Raw genomic sequence first — 16,111 nt, forward strand, 5'->3', positions numbered from 1 at the left:
AGCAGAGTGAACCTTATTTTATCTGGCTCATGGCCACCCTTCCTCTAGCCTTCCTCTTTTCTAGCTAGGTACCACCCAGAAGCTCCAATAAGAGTCTCTGTGGTGCAGCAAAAAAAGAGGAGGAGTCTGGGAGCATCTTTTCCAACTAACATATTTTATTAAAAGGCATCAACTTCCGTGAACTGCAGCTCACGCCAACAAATGTCTTTCTTCCCAATTTTTTGGTTTGAGCAAATAAGAAATCCCTTTTCCTCCCTGAGCCTCAAGACCTACTGCACGAGGTTTCGGCGACCCCATGTTGGCCTCCTTTTTAGGTAGTCCAGACAAGTAACTTCTAGCTTGGCTGCAGCCAAGGAGAGTCACCTTGCACAGGAACTCCTGCCTCGCCCTGGCTCCTCAACCTCCCCCTCCCCATTCTTTCTTGAGGAAAACATCGCCGCAAGCTTTCTTTGCAGCAGCATAGTGGTGTTTTAGTACATGGAACTGGGTGGAGACAGACAGGTTACCTAGGGAATGCTGCATTTTGCACTCCCGCGTTGGAAAGCTAGAGGGAGCGCTTGTGGGCTCATCTCTTGTGCTCCATGTTTTGGGGCCTCGTACAACACTGCCAAGGAGATTTGGGAGTGTTTCTAAGGGCCTGCAATATGAGAATGGGGATGGTGCGGAAGGGCTCTTCAGTCATAACTGCTACAATCATGAGGTTCTGCACAAAACCCTAAGCCACACAAGGGAGATGGCAAATCAGGATTAGTTGCCAAGGAATAAGTCAGAACTGAAACATAAGCTTTAATTAACAAAACATTTAAGGCTTATTCTATATTGTTTCTTGAACAGTAACTCTAATAGGAGAAATAATGATAAGTCAATAAGACACCCAACACTATAATCATATTAGAAATATAAATTAACACCAGTCTCTTTTAAAGTCTCTTTTTTAAAATATTCATATGCATTTCCCTCAGTCAGGAAACAATAAAAAAATTAGGAGACAGGTCCCTGCTTGCTTTGTTTTTTCTTCAATTCCAAAATCCCTTCAATCCCACCCCCACCTCCAAAATCACACTTGGAACCTTTTGCCTATCCTCTCTTGCCAAGAAGAAAGGCATTCATTTCATAATGGTTGCATGAAATCTAGGGACAATAACCATTTCCCATTTTTCACTAGGCTGTAAACAAGCTCTGAATTTTTAAACAAATAATAAACGCAACTCTTGTTCTCAGATGTACCACTGTCATTAATTCTTTTTAATATTACCAGCTGTAAACCAATTCATAAAGTATTGCGTGCCACTTTGGTTTGCTTCAACCTTATGCAGGTTTGAGACACATCTTCTATACATCTTAAGCGATCTCTAAAAGTATTGAAGGAAAATGGAGCTCCATGAGGTGGCTGCTCCAAGGCTATCTTCTGCTTCACCATACCTTGAGTGACATCACTGATTTTGTATTTGAAGTCATTACTGCCACAAGTCCAGGACATATCCTCCAATGAAAATGACTGATTGGAACGGAGCATTATTACTTCAATGGCACTGGATTTCAGGAGAGCAATCTGGTCCTCCGCCGTTAGATTTCTGTATTGGAAGAAGAGAGAATATGAAACTCAGACTTCAAACAATCCATCATCATCACATTCTCTAAGGTCAGGATTAGAAATGATTATCATTTATACCCCACCGTGCTACTATTTCTCTTAGTATAAACTGATCTTATACAACTGCCAGGATGACAGTCCCCAAGCATAAGTTCAGTTAACTAGTTAACTGAGTTAAGTTGATTGCAGGTATTTGTGCTTACAGCTCACTGTAGCCTCAAATGGTAGCTTATCTGTGTGAATGAGGGACCACAGATCAGATATTACTGACAGAACTTGAACGTCACTTAATATCAATATTTTAGCAACACAGTCCACACACTGAATTAAAAGCCAGTTACAACCGGGCTCTGCAATGCTGTGGATTTGATTAAAGAAAGTTTCTTTGGAGCAGGCAAGAGCACTGAGTGTTTTCCTGGAATCACGTGATACAAACCTCACATAACAACATGAATCACAAAAACCTCTGGAAAAGGACACAAGGTTTCAGGCAGAGAGAAGATTTTACAGCAGGTAGAGCTCCACAAAGTAGAGATTCAGCTTTCCAGCCAACAACATTACTCAGTTCACAAAAGCAGCAAACTTTTGGGAAACTTCTGGCCACAGTGGTTCTGTGCAGGCACGTATGTGCATGCACACACACACACACACGCTTCCCAGTCTTCCCGCTCTTATTTAAGAGGGAATCTGAGATGCCTTCTTCAAGTTCTCTACCAGTGCCAAGGTGGCATGCGTGCCCTTGCCTACAGCAATGAGTTGAGAAAACTGCAGTCGCCTGCCAAGGAAACAGCTGTTAATGGATTGCAGGGCTTAAAAAAGGTAGAATATGTTCTGAAGGTAGGACTTCAGTTCGATAAACCTGAGAAACATTGCGTGACTGAGGAATGATTGTATTTATTTATACTGCTTGTTGTGTCAAGATTTTATTTGGCTTTTAAAGCGACCCATTTTTATCTTACTGAGCCTTTGCTGTGCTAGCAGATTCTGAAGTCTCCGTGAGAGATCTGTGGTGTTGTGCATTCATCTGTTTATTTAAGCATGACAAATCAGACACAGATACACATCTATAAGGAAAAGGCAGGCAAGTGTTCTGGAGCTAAATCTAAATCTCCCTACCTGAACCCTGGAATCATTTTAGCAAATCCAATGACTTTCTGGATGCTGTAGCTAACAAGATCAGCAAGGTGAGGCAACATGGAGAGGTGGGAGAAGTCAATGGACATGGATGCGCTGTCATCGCTCAACTCCAGACTGGAAAGCATCGTTGGCTCTGGTGGACAGGGAGAGGAAGACACAGCTTAGACCCTTATGTCAGACCAGCAGGCAAGGTGATTTTAGCACTCATTGCAGCATGACAGGTTAAATGTTCTAGAATTTACATAGCGTTAGTCGGCCTATTTACGATTACTAATTATTATTTTACTTTCTACTGGGTATTGATTTGCGTTGAGAAAGTCATGATGTGAGGATGATGTTGAGGAGCCATTTCAATGGCCAGGCCCTTGCTGTCCCTAGACAGGCTGAAAGCCACTGCTGGTACTACTCCAACTTGCATGAACAAACCAAAAGAATCCAAACTGGGTGATTTCATGAGGGAGACCTACATTTTAAGACTGAATTTCCCGAGGGGTCCAATTCTTGGATTCTATCCACATGATCAAAAACATGCTCCAGTTTTCCACTTTAACCCACCGCTCTGTTCTTTCCTAGCCCCACTTAGAATGGTTCTTTTAGACAATGGTCATTGCAGCATAGCATAAAAAGTTACACAACTGCATTACTAAAAGTACAATTCTTGGTGCAAAAACAAGCTCAAATCCCAAACACAGAATCAAGGCACGTCCACATTGAGCTCTGGTGCTGCTCCTGCAATGATGCCCCATGCTATTTTTCCCAATGTTCAGCCAAGCTGACTTTTTTCTGGCTCAGTTTCCTAAATATTCAAATTTATCTATTTATCTCCAGTATTTACATCCCACTCCAATCCTGATGGACTCCGGCTGGGTAACATTAAGATAAAGCATTCTGTACCAAACTCCAGGTAAATAAAATAAAGACACACAAAGTGCCTAGGAAGGGCCAAAAGCAAAAGAAAATGTTTACTCTGAGATTTTAGCTATTTCAACTTCATAGGGTTGTGATAGATGAGTGTCGTTCTTCCACTGGCAGAAATTCCCATCAATCTCCACTTCCCAGCTCCATGTGCCTCTCTCTCTCACTCAGGCATTGTAGTACATCAAAGCCTTCACATAAGACTGTGGTGCTCTTCCAACCCAACTAGCTGTTTTTTCTCCTCCATTGCAAGCAAACACAACAAACAAGGAAAAGTCTCTTTGCTGATACTCAGTTTCTACTCTCATCTATTGTTCAGGTAGTTGAAGGGCAAGCCAGCTCTTCGTTCACACAAAAACTGTGACTGGACCAATCACAGGCTTTGCAGGAACAGCTTTGAAGATTATGGAGATGGGATGCTGGCCATGTGGAAGTATCCTCACAATGCATCTTAATATGATACCAGAGGCAGCATTTATCATGGCCCCCCTAGTCACAGAACAACTTCTAAGTTTCTCTACAGTTTCTTTTGTTTTTTCACAAGACCAGTAAAGGAGAAAAATCAGAGGAGTTACACAAAGCGTTTTGGCATTAAGAACTCTGAATGGAAGTGCTCTCTAAAATTCATAGGACTGTGTCAGGACTTCTGAGAGGGAGAGAGGGAGGCCTTTGTGAGGGAATCTGTGGAGAATGCTAATCAAATAGGTATTTATTTGCATTCCATCTTCCAGGAATGAATTACATAGAAATATTCTAAACAGATATAACGGGGCTACTGTGAATGTGGAGTAACCATGAAGTAAGAAAAAAGATGTGTTTAATTTGGTGATTAGTGGTGACCCCAAAGTACTAAACAGACTGGCCCCTTCTCCCCATACGATGCAGTTCAACCTACCCTGTGACATGCTGCCATACTGTACATTAACATCAGATTAATTCTGTATAAAGGACTGTTGTGTGGAACTGATAATATTGTAACATCACAACCCTGGAAAAGTGATATTATAGCAGGATGCAGTCCCCACTTATGGGGACCATATTTTCAGTGGCAATTTTGCATCTCTCAGAAAACAGTCCTGTCTTTCTTCAGAACAGTGGGTATAAAACAGATTAAGAAAGCCAAAACCAACCATGAACCATTGCACTTAAGCAAATGCCAGACAGGATACGGGCTGCTTAGCTGTAAGTTAAGAGTGGTTGAAAAAGTTCTACAAAGACCACATCACTACAAAAAGGCAATTGTGGGATTTGCCAAGTTAGAAGAAACATAGTGGCTGTTACAATTCTTGCAGTTTACTATGAATATAAATATGACTAGCACCCTGGATGTTACCTGAAGAGAAGCTGGAAGCATCTGAAGAGTCATCTGAGAAGGAAAAACCTGGTGTCATGATAGAAGAAGATCTACTTGTACGTCCTTTGTCTGACTCTTGTCTTACGGGAGGCTGAAATGGAAAGGGTACCGTTTGGTAGTAGCTCACTACCTTCTTTATACCTTCATCCTGATTCTACTTACTAGAAAGTTAGTTCATCAATGGAGATAGTTTGCTGTAAGGACAAGAGTGGTCTGCAGCTTTTACTCTCTCTACCTCTGTTTTTCCAGTCTACTGAATACTGTCCAACTTCATGGACCCATTTCTTAGAACAAACTCCCAACAGAAGACACTTCTGCTCTGATATCCCATGCTTTTGCCTTAACCGTATTGATTACTTAATATTTTAACAAGGCAGCATATTCTGAACCAAATAACCACTGCAACTGCTATGCATTTGCATATTAACCTTGAAAAAAATGTATGTTACTGCCTCTTGGTAGCAGGTAAGATGTATTTGCTTGTATCTGTTCAATTTTCAGGCTGAGAAAGGAGAAACAGAAGGTGTTGGAGGCTACATCACCCTATATTGGACATACTGGTTTGGCTCAGAAAATAAAAACTAGCAGAGAGAAGCAAGGGGGAGTTAGAGTCTGTCGAGAAGTACCACAAAAACAAGAGTAACTAACCCCAGGTTTTCAAAACCATGAGTCAGCCAGAGTTAGTTCTCTTTCTTCTACTTCTGCTATCTGCCTCAGCCGTTGTCCTGACGCCTCATGTGCATCACTCAACCCCAAAGCTGTTTTGCTCTTGTGATGAGGCAGGAAACACTTGTGGTTGCTTCAGCCACAAGTACCTTCTCCTTCCTCTTTTTTCCCCCCAGAACTGATAAACATCATTGTTCAAAGATTGTGTGTGGCTAAGAAAGGCAGGTTCAGCAGGTAGAATAATGGGGCCCACCAAGAGGCCTGGCATTCGGTTCTTCATTCTGCTTAAGGGAACGTTCCCCTATTTTGTTCCACCAAGTACATTCCTAAGGACAGCTCGTGATGAAGCCATTTGGGCAGCCCACATAATACAGCTATCACCAACTAAAGTCTAGTCACAAATACAGCTGGTAATTTCTCTAAGCAGTACAGCTGCAAATCCGACCGAGATGTATTTCATGCTAACCCAGCATGAAAATAATTTCCAGTTGGAATAATCCTAAAACCAGTGACTTGGCTAAAGAATTTCAATCTGGGACACAGATCCAGTTTAAAAAATACACTGAATGGTTCTTTCATAATGAATTGCAGATTTGTTTAATAACTTGAATCTGGAAGCAACGTTACGTTGGTTAAGTGTGAAGTGGGCAAGAGTTTGAATCACTGATTCAGAAAAGTTATAAGGTTGAAAAATATTCACTTGTTCACCAGCAGAGGTCCTACTATTCACAACTATAGTAAAGTGAAAAAACAAGCAACCCCTATAGCTTACCCGGAATTGAGTGAAATCTGAATAAGTGGGATCGTAAGTTTTGCGGTGGGCTTCAAGAAGCATTTCAATGACTTTTTGTTGTTCTTCCAGCAATTTGGGCTTTAGGCTTTCCTTAAGAGCTTCCTCCTCCTTCCTTTTCATTATCATCTCTCTTTTCCTCTGAACCTCTTCATCGGTCAGAATAACTGTAGAGGCAGGGTAGTAAGCACATTACAGTATAAATAAGATTAAACAGTTAATGGATTTAGCTGAAGAATGAAAGAAGATGACAACGCATGTTCCCTAAGGGTTCTTGTTTATTCGGACAAGATTGATTCAATAGCTAACAAATGTCTGAAGACAGAGCAACACTCAACATGGAGAGGACATCCCAGCTGGATTACAGTCCAGCTGGTGAACTTCAAAAACTAGTTTTAAAGCTGTCTTTAAAAAACTCTGCCTGGCTCACAGTGACTTTCTTCAAACAAGACGTCTGCATACTTTTTGAGGACGTGAAGCCTGATGTACTTTTTACAAGCAGACCTCATATACATGAATAAATCTTATTGCTATTAAGAAACCACACAGCCAATAGTTTTTCTTTTTATGACTGTGCACTACAGTCATTTTTGGAACTGGAGGATTAGTACAACTCCATCCTCCTCAACAGCAACTTGCATGGCACTGGGAATGCTGCCTGCATGCATTCTGCGACATCAATCCTCCACAAGCTACCTGTGCAACATCTCAACAAAGGAAAAGGCTGCTTTTGTAGACTATGGCCCTTCCCCTATTCACAATTAACCATGGCACAAATAGCCTCTGGCAACATGCTCCCACGACATTCCCTACATCTTGTCCCCAGAGACAAGCTTAAATTGCCCAATGTTAAAATTGTATTTTCTTTCTTACTTTGAGTCCATCCAAGGGCAGCCTCAAGGTATGTAAAATCTCTTAGACCTTGTCACCCATGACCTTGGAGGGAACTCAGGTGAGTAGCCGTGACTGGGAACAAAGGCAATAGAGGCTGACAATGAGGGTAACAGATTTCATCCTGGTGTACAGTTATCTGTCAACTCAAAGAATTGTGGAGAGCAGATCAACTCAGCAGTGGGAAAATGCTTTTACTGCCCAAATATCTTACTGAACATTCAGAAATTACAGTCTGCAAGCAACTGAATATTTTGACAAGTATTCAAAATTCACTACCATTCTCAAAATGTGGCAGTGCTGTAGACACACTGCTGGCAGAACTGTTATCGCTTTTGTATGAAGTCACAGATGTATTGCACTGACAAGCTACCAAACGTATATGTTTGGCAAATACAGACAAAAGCTGACTTCAGGAAATGAAAGACAGAAACCAAGTTCCTCTAAACATGATTAACATAGAGAAACATGTATTCCCATAGTGTCCAAAGTATTCACATTCCTTTTCTACAAAATTTCACAATTAAATCCCCAACACTGATTTATTCATTTATCAGTACTTATAACCGATCCCAATCCCAAAGACTCTGGGCAGCATAGTCAAACAAAGCAAAATCATCAACATTATCATCTAAACGTGTATCCAAAATGAAAGATAACAGAAAAAGAAGGGGAAAAAAGCAAGGATAAAATCCAAAATAAACCCAAGATAGTCACCCACAATCAGTCAGCTGGGATTAAAAGCCCATTGAAATAAAATAGCTTTTACAGAAGTCCAACAAAGTAAGGCTTCAGTAAATATATGGTAGAAGAGAAATTGCTCACTCCTTGGAATATAATTTCATGGACTGTAGAAATCAGCCTCTATATGAATACTGGCTTGTACATAGCAATGAGCAGGGCCCCGTTTGCTCCCCCCCGCATGTATTTCTAGAGTGAACCAACACAAATCGTTCAAAATACAAATTCTATATGACTTCTGGAAAATCATCTGGATTTTAATCCATCAGGCTTTGGGGTATTTTAATTAACTTCAGATGCACAGTAATGGAAATCCTCTGTGGTCAGAATAGCACATGGGCATTACTTCAAAAAATATCTTGTATATACTGAATGATGGAGATGAGTTACATTCCAAAGATGGTTGGGGGCAAAATGCAGCATGTCAACCCCATATGGAAAATATTAGATTTGGAAGCTGAGAAATGGGGGTCCCATCTCAACTGAGCTATTGGTAGCTTTGAGCAGTTTCACTGCCTGGATTTTTTTTTTTTTTAAAAGACCCATGACACATAAGGAATAATGAGAAAGATTATAAAGCATCCTGAATGCTAAAGGCGGTACAAAGCCACCCAGCCCCCTGCAATATAGGATGTATAGGCAAAGCAGAGCAACTACCGGGCTGCAATGCAAGTCAAACCATTGCCATGCAACAGCTGCAAGCCTTATTTTGGCAGGCAGGATGAGATGTTGAGAAAGATTTCTACTATTGTGATGAGGAGCAGGGGGCTGTCTACAACTTCTCTCTTCCTGTGAGGACCTTAATCCTGGAAGAATTCTTGCAACTAAGTCTCTAGTTTGCTTCTTTTAAGTATATGGCATACTATAAAGCAGCAGTTCTCAAACATTTTGGTCTCAGGATCCCTTTACATTCTTAAAAATGATGGAGGGCCCCAAAGAGCTTTGGTTTATGTGGGTTATCTCTACCAATGTGTACCACATTAGAGATGAAAACTGAGAAATTTTAAAACATTTGACTTTGAGGACCTCCTGAAAAGGTCTCGAGGACCCCCAAGGGTCCCCAGGCAACACTTGGAGAACCACTGCTATAAAGGATGGCACAGTGTCCCAAATGACGGAATATTTATTATTTATTTACTTGCTTATTTAATTAGCCTTTTATGGAGCTTCGGTCCCAATGTTCTAAACAGCATAAAAGCTCAAGCAAGCAATAAATAATTTTTGACATCGTGAGCATTCATGGTTGTACCCTCCATCATCAAGGGCAGTTGCTGAGGTGTGAATTAGAGAGGGCAATTATTCTTGTGTTCCTCCTGGTTGGCCTCTGTGGGAAAAGAACCCTGAACCAGAAGGACTTTTGGTTTGATCTAACCGGCCCCATGGGACATTCTTATTTCTGAACCTACTGCTTCAGATTCCTTTCAATATGACTACCAGTATATTTTAAACTAACATGAGCTTTTTCTTAGAACAGCTGTAACTAGATGTTTGAAATGTGGAAACTGAGGTGATAGATGAAGGAGGGTAGGGCATTTGAAGCCATTAGATTTGGGCTGCAGAGGTCACCAGCGCTACTCTTTATCCTGTCCCATCTTCTACCCTTCCCTGCTGTCCTCCAGAATCAGCACAGGTCCATAGAACACAGAACAGGGAAACTGCTGTGTTGGAAAAAGACCGGTACTCTTTCTTGTGTAAAATGTATTTCAATGCCATCCTTATCACATCTTATCTTCTCTCTTACAGTTTATGGGACCATCAAAAGAAATCCAGTAAGTTCTGGATCACAGATCCGTATCTCTTGTACACTTAGGGTAGTAATATGTATTCAAGGGAAAGGGCACTGGGTGAAAGGGCAGAAGTCTAGCTCCTTGATTTAGAATTTATTTCATATCACAGGGAACTAAAAGACCAACCCACACTCTAGTCAACAGGCTGTTTACTAAGAGGCTTCTCAGAGGCTTTTTCTCTGAATCAGACTATATTATTTACAGGAAACTTGCACAATACTGTCGTGTGCATATAGCATTTCTAAAGCAAGTGAATCTGAAGCACTAGGTGCCTGAGAAATCAATGCCACATCCGGATGGCTATTACCTACTGTCACAATTTTTTTCCCATTAAACTCAAATATTTATCTGTACATCTCCTAAAATCTGTCACACAGTCAAACCACTTTGATTTTAAAGACATAGTAACTATGGGATGGAAAACTTTAAAAGAAAGAAAAAAAATCTGCCCACTATATGTAGACTTTATGAGAAAAAAGTTCATTTTAGCTATTAAAAACATGCTTTTAGCTTAATTTGTTTGTTTCATCCATAAGACCAGATTTTGAAGTTGGCTGCACATGTTTTTTTGTACCTGCTTCCCCAAAACTCATAAGAATGCCAACCTATTTCCTAGTCCCCTTTTATTTTTTCCCAAGAGCAAATCCAGGTTTTACATACAGTTTTGTTCAGAGACTACAGCTAGCATCTGGATTAAGTTAATGTGGTTGCCTTCTAGCAGTGTCTTGGAAGAGCCCCTCTTAGCATTTTCTTGCCTTCCTTGGAACAGCTATTATCTCAGTAAGACGAGCAAATTATGCTACTACAAGTTCAGCTTTAGACAAATACAATCAGATCATGTGGATGGACTATATGAGGGAAAAAAAACAGCTAACGTTTACTTTTTCTAATTCAAGCTGGTCTATTTATTTACTTCTTGATTGCATTTCTATGTGCCAGTTGAAAAGGATATTGTCTGAGGACTAACAAACATCAATTCACCTTCTATCCAGAGGAGAAAATATTATTCTGGATCCTGCCCCCTCACCACTGTCTACATGCATTTGTCTGGCTTGCAGGGACTGCTATGGGGTTGGTTGCAAAGGGAGATCAGTTTGGGACACTATGAATCAATGCATTAGGAAGCCTCCACAGCTTTCTCTTCCCCTTGGCATCAGTTCGGTACTGCACAGCAAGCCCTATGAACTTCAGCATCCCAGCAAAAACTGGAGGAGTAACAAGACGGCAACATTTCTTCCGCAGATTTTTTTTGCCTAGGCAGCCTTATGTGACTTGGTATCAGGGAACGGGGAAATGGGGCACACAGCCCCTACCCTGGGAAAAACAGATGCCCACCAACACAGATCAGCTCTCTCGCTGTGGCTTAGTAGTAGTGTTAAGAAATGCTTCACTTTGCATCAGTGCTTGTTTATACCCAGTGTTTCTCGACTGATAGGAGGGGTGGGGAAGAAATCACTATCTGGAAGTGCTCCTTATGACTAAAATCCTCAAACCATTGAGTAAATTAGGCAGCAAACAAGAGAACTATTTTTAGCCACCATCATGAAAAGAGTAGGCTTGGAGTGGTAATAAACGGGAAAAGTGTGCAGAATTCATGCTTATTTTATACAATCTTCTACACTGGAAAAGAATGCATGTTTACTGTAATGACTGATGAAACACAAGTAAGAAGCACAGGTAGTCCTTGATTTATGACCACAATAAGGACCAGAAAATTCATCTTTAAGTTGTGTGGTTATCAAGTGAGACATCATGTGACCGCACCTGATTTTACGACTTTTTTTGCTGTGATCATTAAGCAAATCACTGCAGTCATTAAGCGAGACATCATGTGAACATGACTTGTGAACTTCTCTGCTGGCTTCCCCATTGACTTTGCTTGTCAGAAGCTGGCTGGGAAGGTTGCAAATGGCGATCATGGGGCTGCAGGATGGTGCAACCGTGATAAATGCGTGATGGTTGCCAAGTGCCCGAATCACGATCACGTGACCACGGGGATGCTGCGATGGTCATAACTGCAAGGACTAGTCGTAAGTCACTTTTTTCAGTGCTGTTGTAACTTCAAACAGTCACTAAACAAATGGTCGTAAGCCGAGGACTACCTGTAGTTTATCTTGGACTTAACTGATACTATCATTTTAAATATGTCAAGCCTTCCATGAGTTAAGGCAGTCTCATGAATATTCATACATACTGAAGCTCTGGCCTGCCATTTCCAAAACCAAACCAAACCAAACCCAGCTTAGACAGACAATGAATAGTTACACATACAAGGATATTCACCATGCCATAAGTCACCTGGCTCTACTAGGCTCATCATATATTTTTTAAATGATCACATGCATTATCTGTTAATAGTTCTTCTGATTTAGGCTCACATCTAATTTAGGGAGGAAGGGGGAATCCACTAATAAAAACTCAACAACAGATTAAGATGTGATACACAGTCTACCGAAGCCACACTGACAGAGGATGACCAACAGTTATAGAGTGTGTACTGCATGCTACTTACTGGTAAATCTATTTCCAAACCCATATAGTCTGCCCATTATAAGCATTTTCAACTTATAAAAGTGCATTTTCTGCACTTCTCCACAGTGGAAAGAAATAGGGAGCTTGTTGGTACTCATTTCCAAGGCATTTGAAAGCCCAGTCCTGAATATCCCAGCTGGAATTTGGTACATTCTGGAATCTCAGCAGGAATCTTTTCCCGCTGTTGAACTGAAGTGCTCCCCACACATACTTGAGCTGGCAGAGAACTATAATGGCATGAAATTTGGTGTCTCAGTTGTCCATCTCTAGCCTGCCAGTATTTCTTCTGTTCCCAGGAACTGCCACCCACCTGATTTCCCTTCAAGGTAATGGGCAAAAAAGCCTAATAGATTTTAGATACCTTGAGGTTGCCAATGGATGGAGTTGGAATGAAGGGAAAAAACATCATTTTAAGACTAGTACAGTTATGGACAATGCCATAGGAATGCAGCAACAAAAAGGACAGTGCCAGGGTAAATTTGTGGCATGGTTAGATGTAAACAGGAAGGCCCTAAGTTACAGCTCAGTATGGTCTATGGAAAATAAGAGACTGACTAACGGGATCCCTGGGTAGGGCACATAAGAATTGAATGTCTATTGTCACACCTGAGAATTGTAGTTTTAAAAATTCAGTGTGGAAAGCTGCCCTATATTTTTTAAATAGTCAACTCTTAGAAAACTATGATTGTTAAATGTATTGACCTTTCTCATACTGGCATTCCCTTACCACATGCCAATTCATTAAGGAGGAAGAAAAAAAAAACACACACCAATTTTTCCCTAATATTTAACACAGGAAATTTCAGTTGGTACTGAACATTAATGGTGTTTACTGAATATTCAACATGTGTGCAGTGGAATCCTATGTGTATTTACTCCAAAATATGATGTTTGGTGAATCTTGCTCTCTACTGCGTCTGTTCAGGATTACTACTGTAATGTTTATGTTGCTGCTTTCATGACTGTTCACCTCGACAAACAATAAAGCATGAGCAGAACAGAGAGGCCTTTATATATAAAGTATGCACTATGGCCATTGTAAAACAGTTATTTTAGAAGCCTTTTTTAAAAAATACAGAGTTACAAATCACCAACACCCTGGAAAAAGAAATCTTAGCTGATAAAGTTTCATTTGTTAAAACACTGGTAACCTTTAAAAAACACCCGAACATTAGCAAATCACAAGGGAAACATTCATCTTATGACTAGGGTTGTTGGGTTTTTTTGTTTTGTTTTTTTCAGACACTGGGCAGAAGGAACATTTTATGGTTAAGGTGGAGTTTGGAATGAGAGGTCTGGCAAGAAAAAATAGAAGCCAGGTCATTTGTCACTGTGGTACAGCCGGGTGATGCAAGCAAGTAACTGCGTTCTGCAGCCTGCAGCTACATAAGCCGAGGGTTAGTTAGCCTCTAGTGTTTTTCCAATACAAAAGTTGCACAACTCGGTGCATTCTTGAAAGTGATCTAAAGATCAAAGTAGTATCTAACTGTGTGTTTCCAGACTATGAGGTGGCCAGAATACCAACACTTACTCAGGGATGGAATGATATTATGGTGCAAGCATTTTTTTAACGACTTACCTTCAAAACCAACCAACTAAGGCATTAACATAATAAGTACCAGACTTGCTTTTAACATTATGAAAGAAAAGGAGGTCCCTTTTAACTACTGAAAAGTAACAGCAGTTCCAGTAGACACATTTATATTTAGAGTGTTACTCAACTTCCTAAGAATCAATTCTGTTCACTGGTAACTAGGAAATCCAGATCTGTAAAAAACCTATTATTTATGGTAACCCAAATGTGAAACTAAGCTACATTAGAATGCAAAGTCAAAAAACATTAGAATTAACACCTTAGGGACATTAGTTCTGGAAGAATATCTGTACTGAGGATTCTCCTGCTTTAATTTGAGTCCTAGATTGGAAGAAATAGTTTCTGTTTTGTTTCCCTGCTAAAACTAGGATACTTTGGGCTGGGTTCATCCTTCACACTAAGGCATATTTTTGTTCAAAATAGTTTGCTGGATAAACTGTAGTCATAAATCATAGTTTAACACTTAATCTGTTGTGTGAACCTAGCCAACCTACTACACTATATCAAAGATAAACAAACTACATCATGACTTAATGAGATGTGAACTCAGAGTTTATGCCACTGTTATCAGGCTGCATCCCTGAGGCAACTGAGGCAGTTTTCTTGACTTCAAGAGTTTCCAGAGAACTATAATCTTTTTTTTTTAAAAGCCTTAAAAATATAAAACTGTAAATTCCACTTTTCTTGAATATGTAGGTGTAGTAAATATATGCTACACATGTGCATGGCTGTGCGAACCTAGTTAGTGAGCAAACTGGAAAAGAAGCACCAGAGTTTGTGCCGGGAGAAATGAAAGAAGATTGCAAAGACAGGAAGAAGAAATATTAATTCAAATGGTGGGGTATGTGACATATGTACCCTATGCATATTTTAAATGTTATTTTAAACCCCAGGCACTGAATTTGGCATGCACAAAGATTGCATTTTTTTAAGGTGGGGGGGTAGGTCTGCTCAAATATCTGTTACAATGGATTAACTAAAGCCAAGGGATAAAACAAATTGGCAAACGTTTGTCCCTGGTTTCAATATTCCTACTTGCATCAAACTGAAGACAAAATAGTTTCAATATTCCGATTCAGCTGGTGGAGTCACACTGAGCAATTTGCAGTTCCATCTTTGTTCTTCTTTGGGAATCCAGTCCACCCTGCCCCTACCAACGTATGAAGCAACAGGTACCTTATGAGGATCATTACAGAAGAACTTACATTAAGCATTCTGCAAAATCAAACAAATTGATCCATGAAAGGTCAAAATTAAATTGCTCATCAGTTAGCATCTAATGATTTCTCTATAAGGCCTGCCCTATGCCTTTGGTCAATATACCTGAAGACTAACTGATCCCTTCTGAGCCAATCCCACGGCTCCAATAACTGTAATGAACACGCTAGCTCTCCCCCATCACCTACAGAAATAAACTAACACTTTTAAGTCTATTTGAAATCATCCCAGAGCATCTGTTCCCAAACACAGTTGGCCAATACAGCACGTTTTAGAAGAGTAACAGGTTTTTTTTTTTAACTTTCTTTTTACACTACTTGAGGAAAATTCCAAATTCTTTCTGTAACCTCAAACGCCCACCCACACAGAGCTGCTCTTTTGGGGAGGGGGAACGTTATTTCCTCAGAAAAAGTCTCAACACATTTTCAAACTTGTAAAAATAGATAAATATTGTGGACAGTGTTGGAAAGCCTGTTGCAACAGCTTGCGTGCTAAAACCAAGTGTAGGAAATGAATCACTGCAACTTCCCATGCAGCGCTGCGTTGGGAAAGATTCAATACTGCTGTGGAAATACTTTCAGATCAATGAAGATACTAAAGCAATTAGAGTTATGCGCTTGGATTAGAAGACCCCCATCTTTCTAACACTGGGATTGGCTTTTATGACACCTGTAGCTTGTTAGGCAGCTGCTGACCTCCACAAATGACTACTATTCATGGCTGCTGCCAGAAAATATGGCATTAGTCAGAGCAATCTGGTGGTGCTTTTGTCAGGCCCACAAGCACTTTGCATCTCCCCCCTCCCTTTGCAACAGGATACAACTGAGTTTCAAGGGAACATTCCAACATGGAATGCTGCATGCTGGATATGCAATATTTTTCTCAGTGTATT

General features: G+C 40.4%; 1 protein-coding gene across 8 annotated transcripts in view; it reads right to left on the bottom strand.

Annotated features, from left to right (window-relative positions):
- The window catches only part of VDR (vitamin D receptor), an 88,874-nt gene that overhangs the window by 6,665 nt on the left and 66,098 nt on the right, over positions 1–16,111 (bottom strand). For all 8 annotated transcript variants that reach the window (XM_088138050.1, XM_088138046.1, XM_088138051.1 and 5 more), the window contains 4 exons: positions 6,439–6,623; positions 4,980–5,091; positions 2,711–2,864; positions 1,423–1,574 (listed from right to left, as the gene is read on the bottom strand). In XM_088138050.1, the coding sequence (XP_087994176.1) occupies positions 1,423–1,574; positions 2,711–2,864; positions 4,980–5,091; positions 6,439–6,623 (603 nt within the window). The remainder of the gene's footprint in view (positions 1–1,422; positions 1,575–2,710; positions 2,865–4,979; positions 5,092–6,438; positions 6,624–16,111) is intronic.

Source organism: Python bivittatus, unplaced genomic scaffold, assembly GCF_059951505.1.
Source record: "Python bivittatus isolate LINGU-HERP-01145 unplaced genomic scaffold, Pbiv_v1 ctg000220_np1212, whole genome shotgun sequence".
NCBI classification, from domain to species: Eukaryota; Metazoa; Chordata; class Lepidosauria; order Squamata; family Pythonidae; genus Python; species Python bivittatus.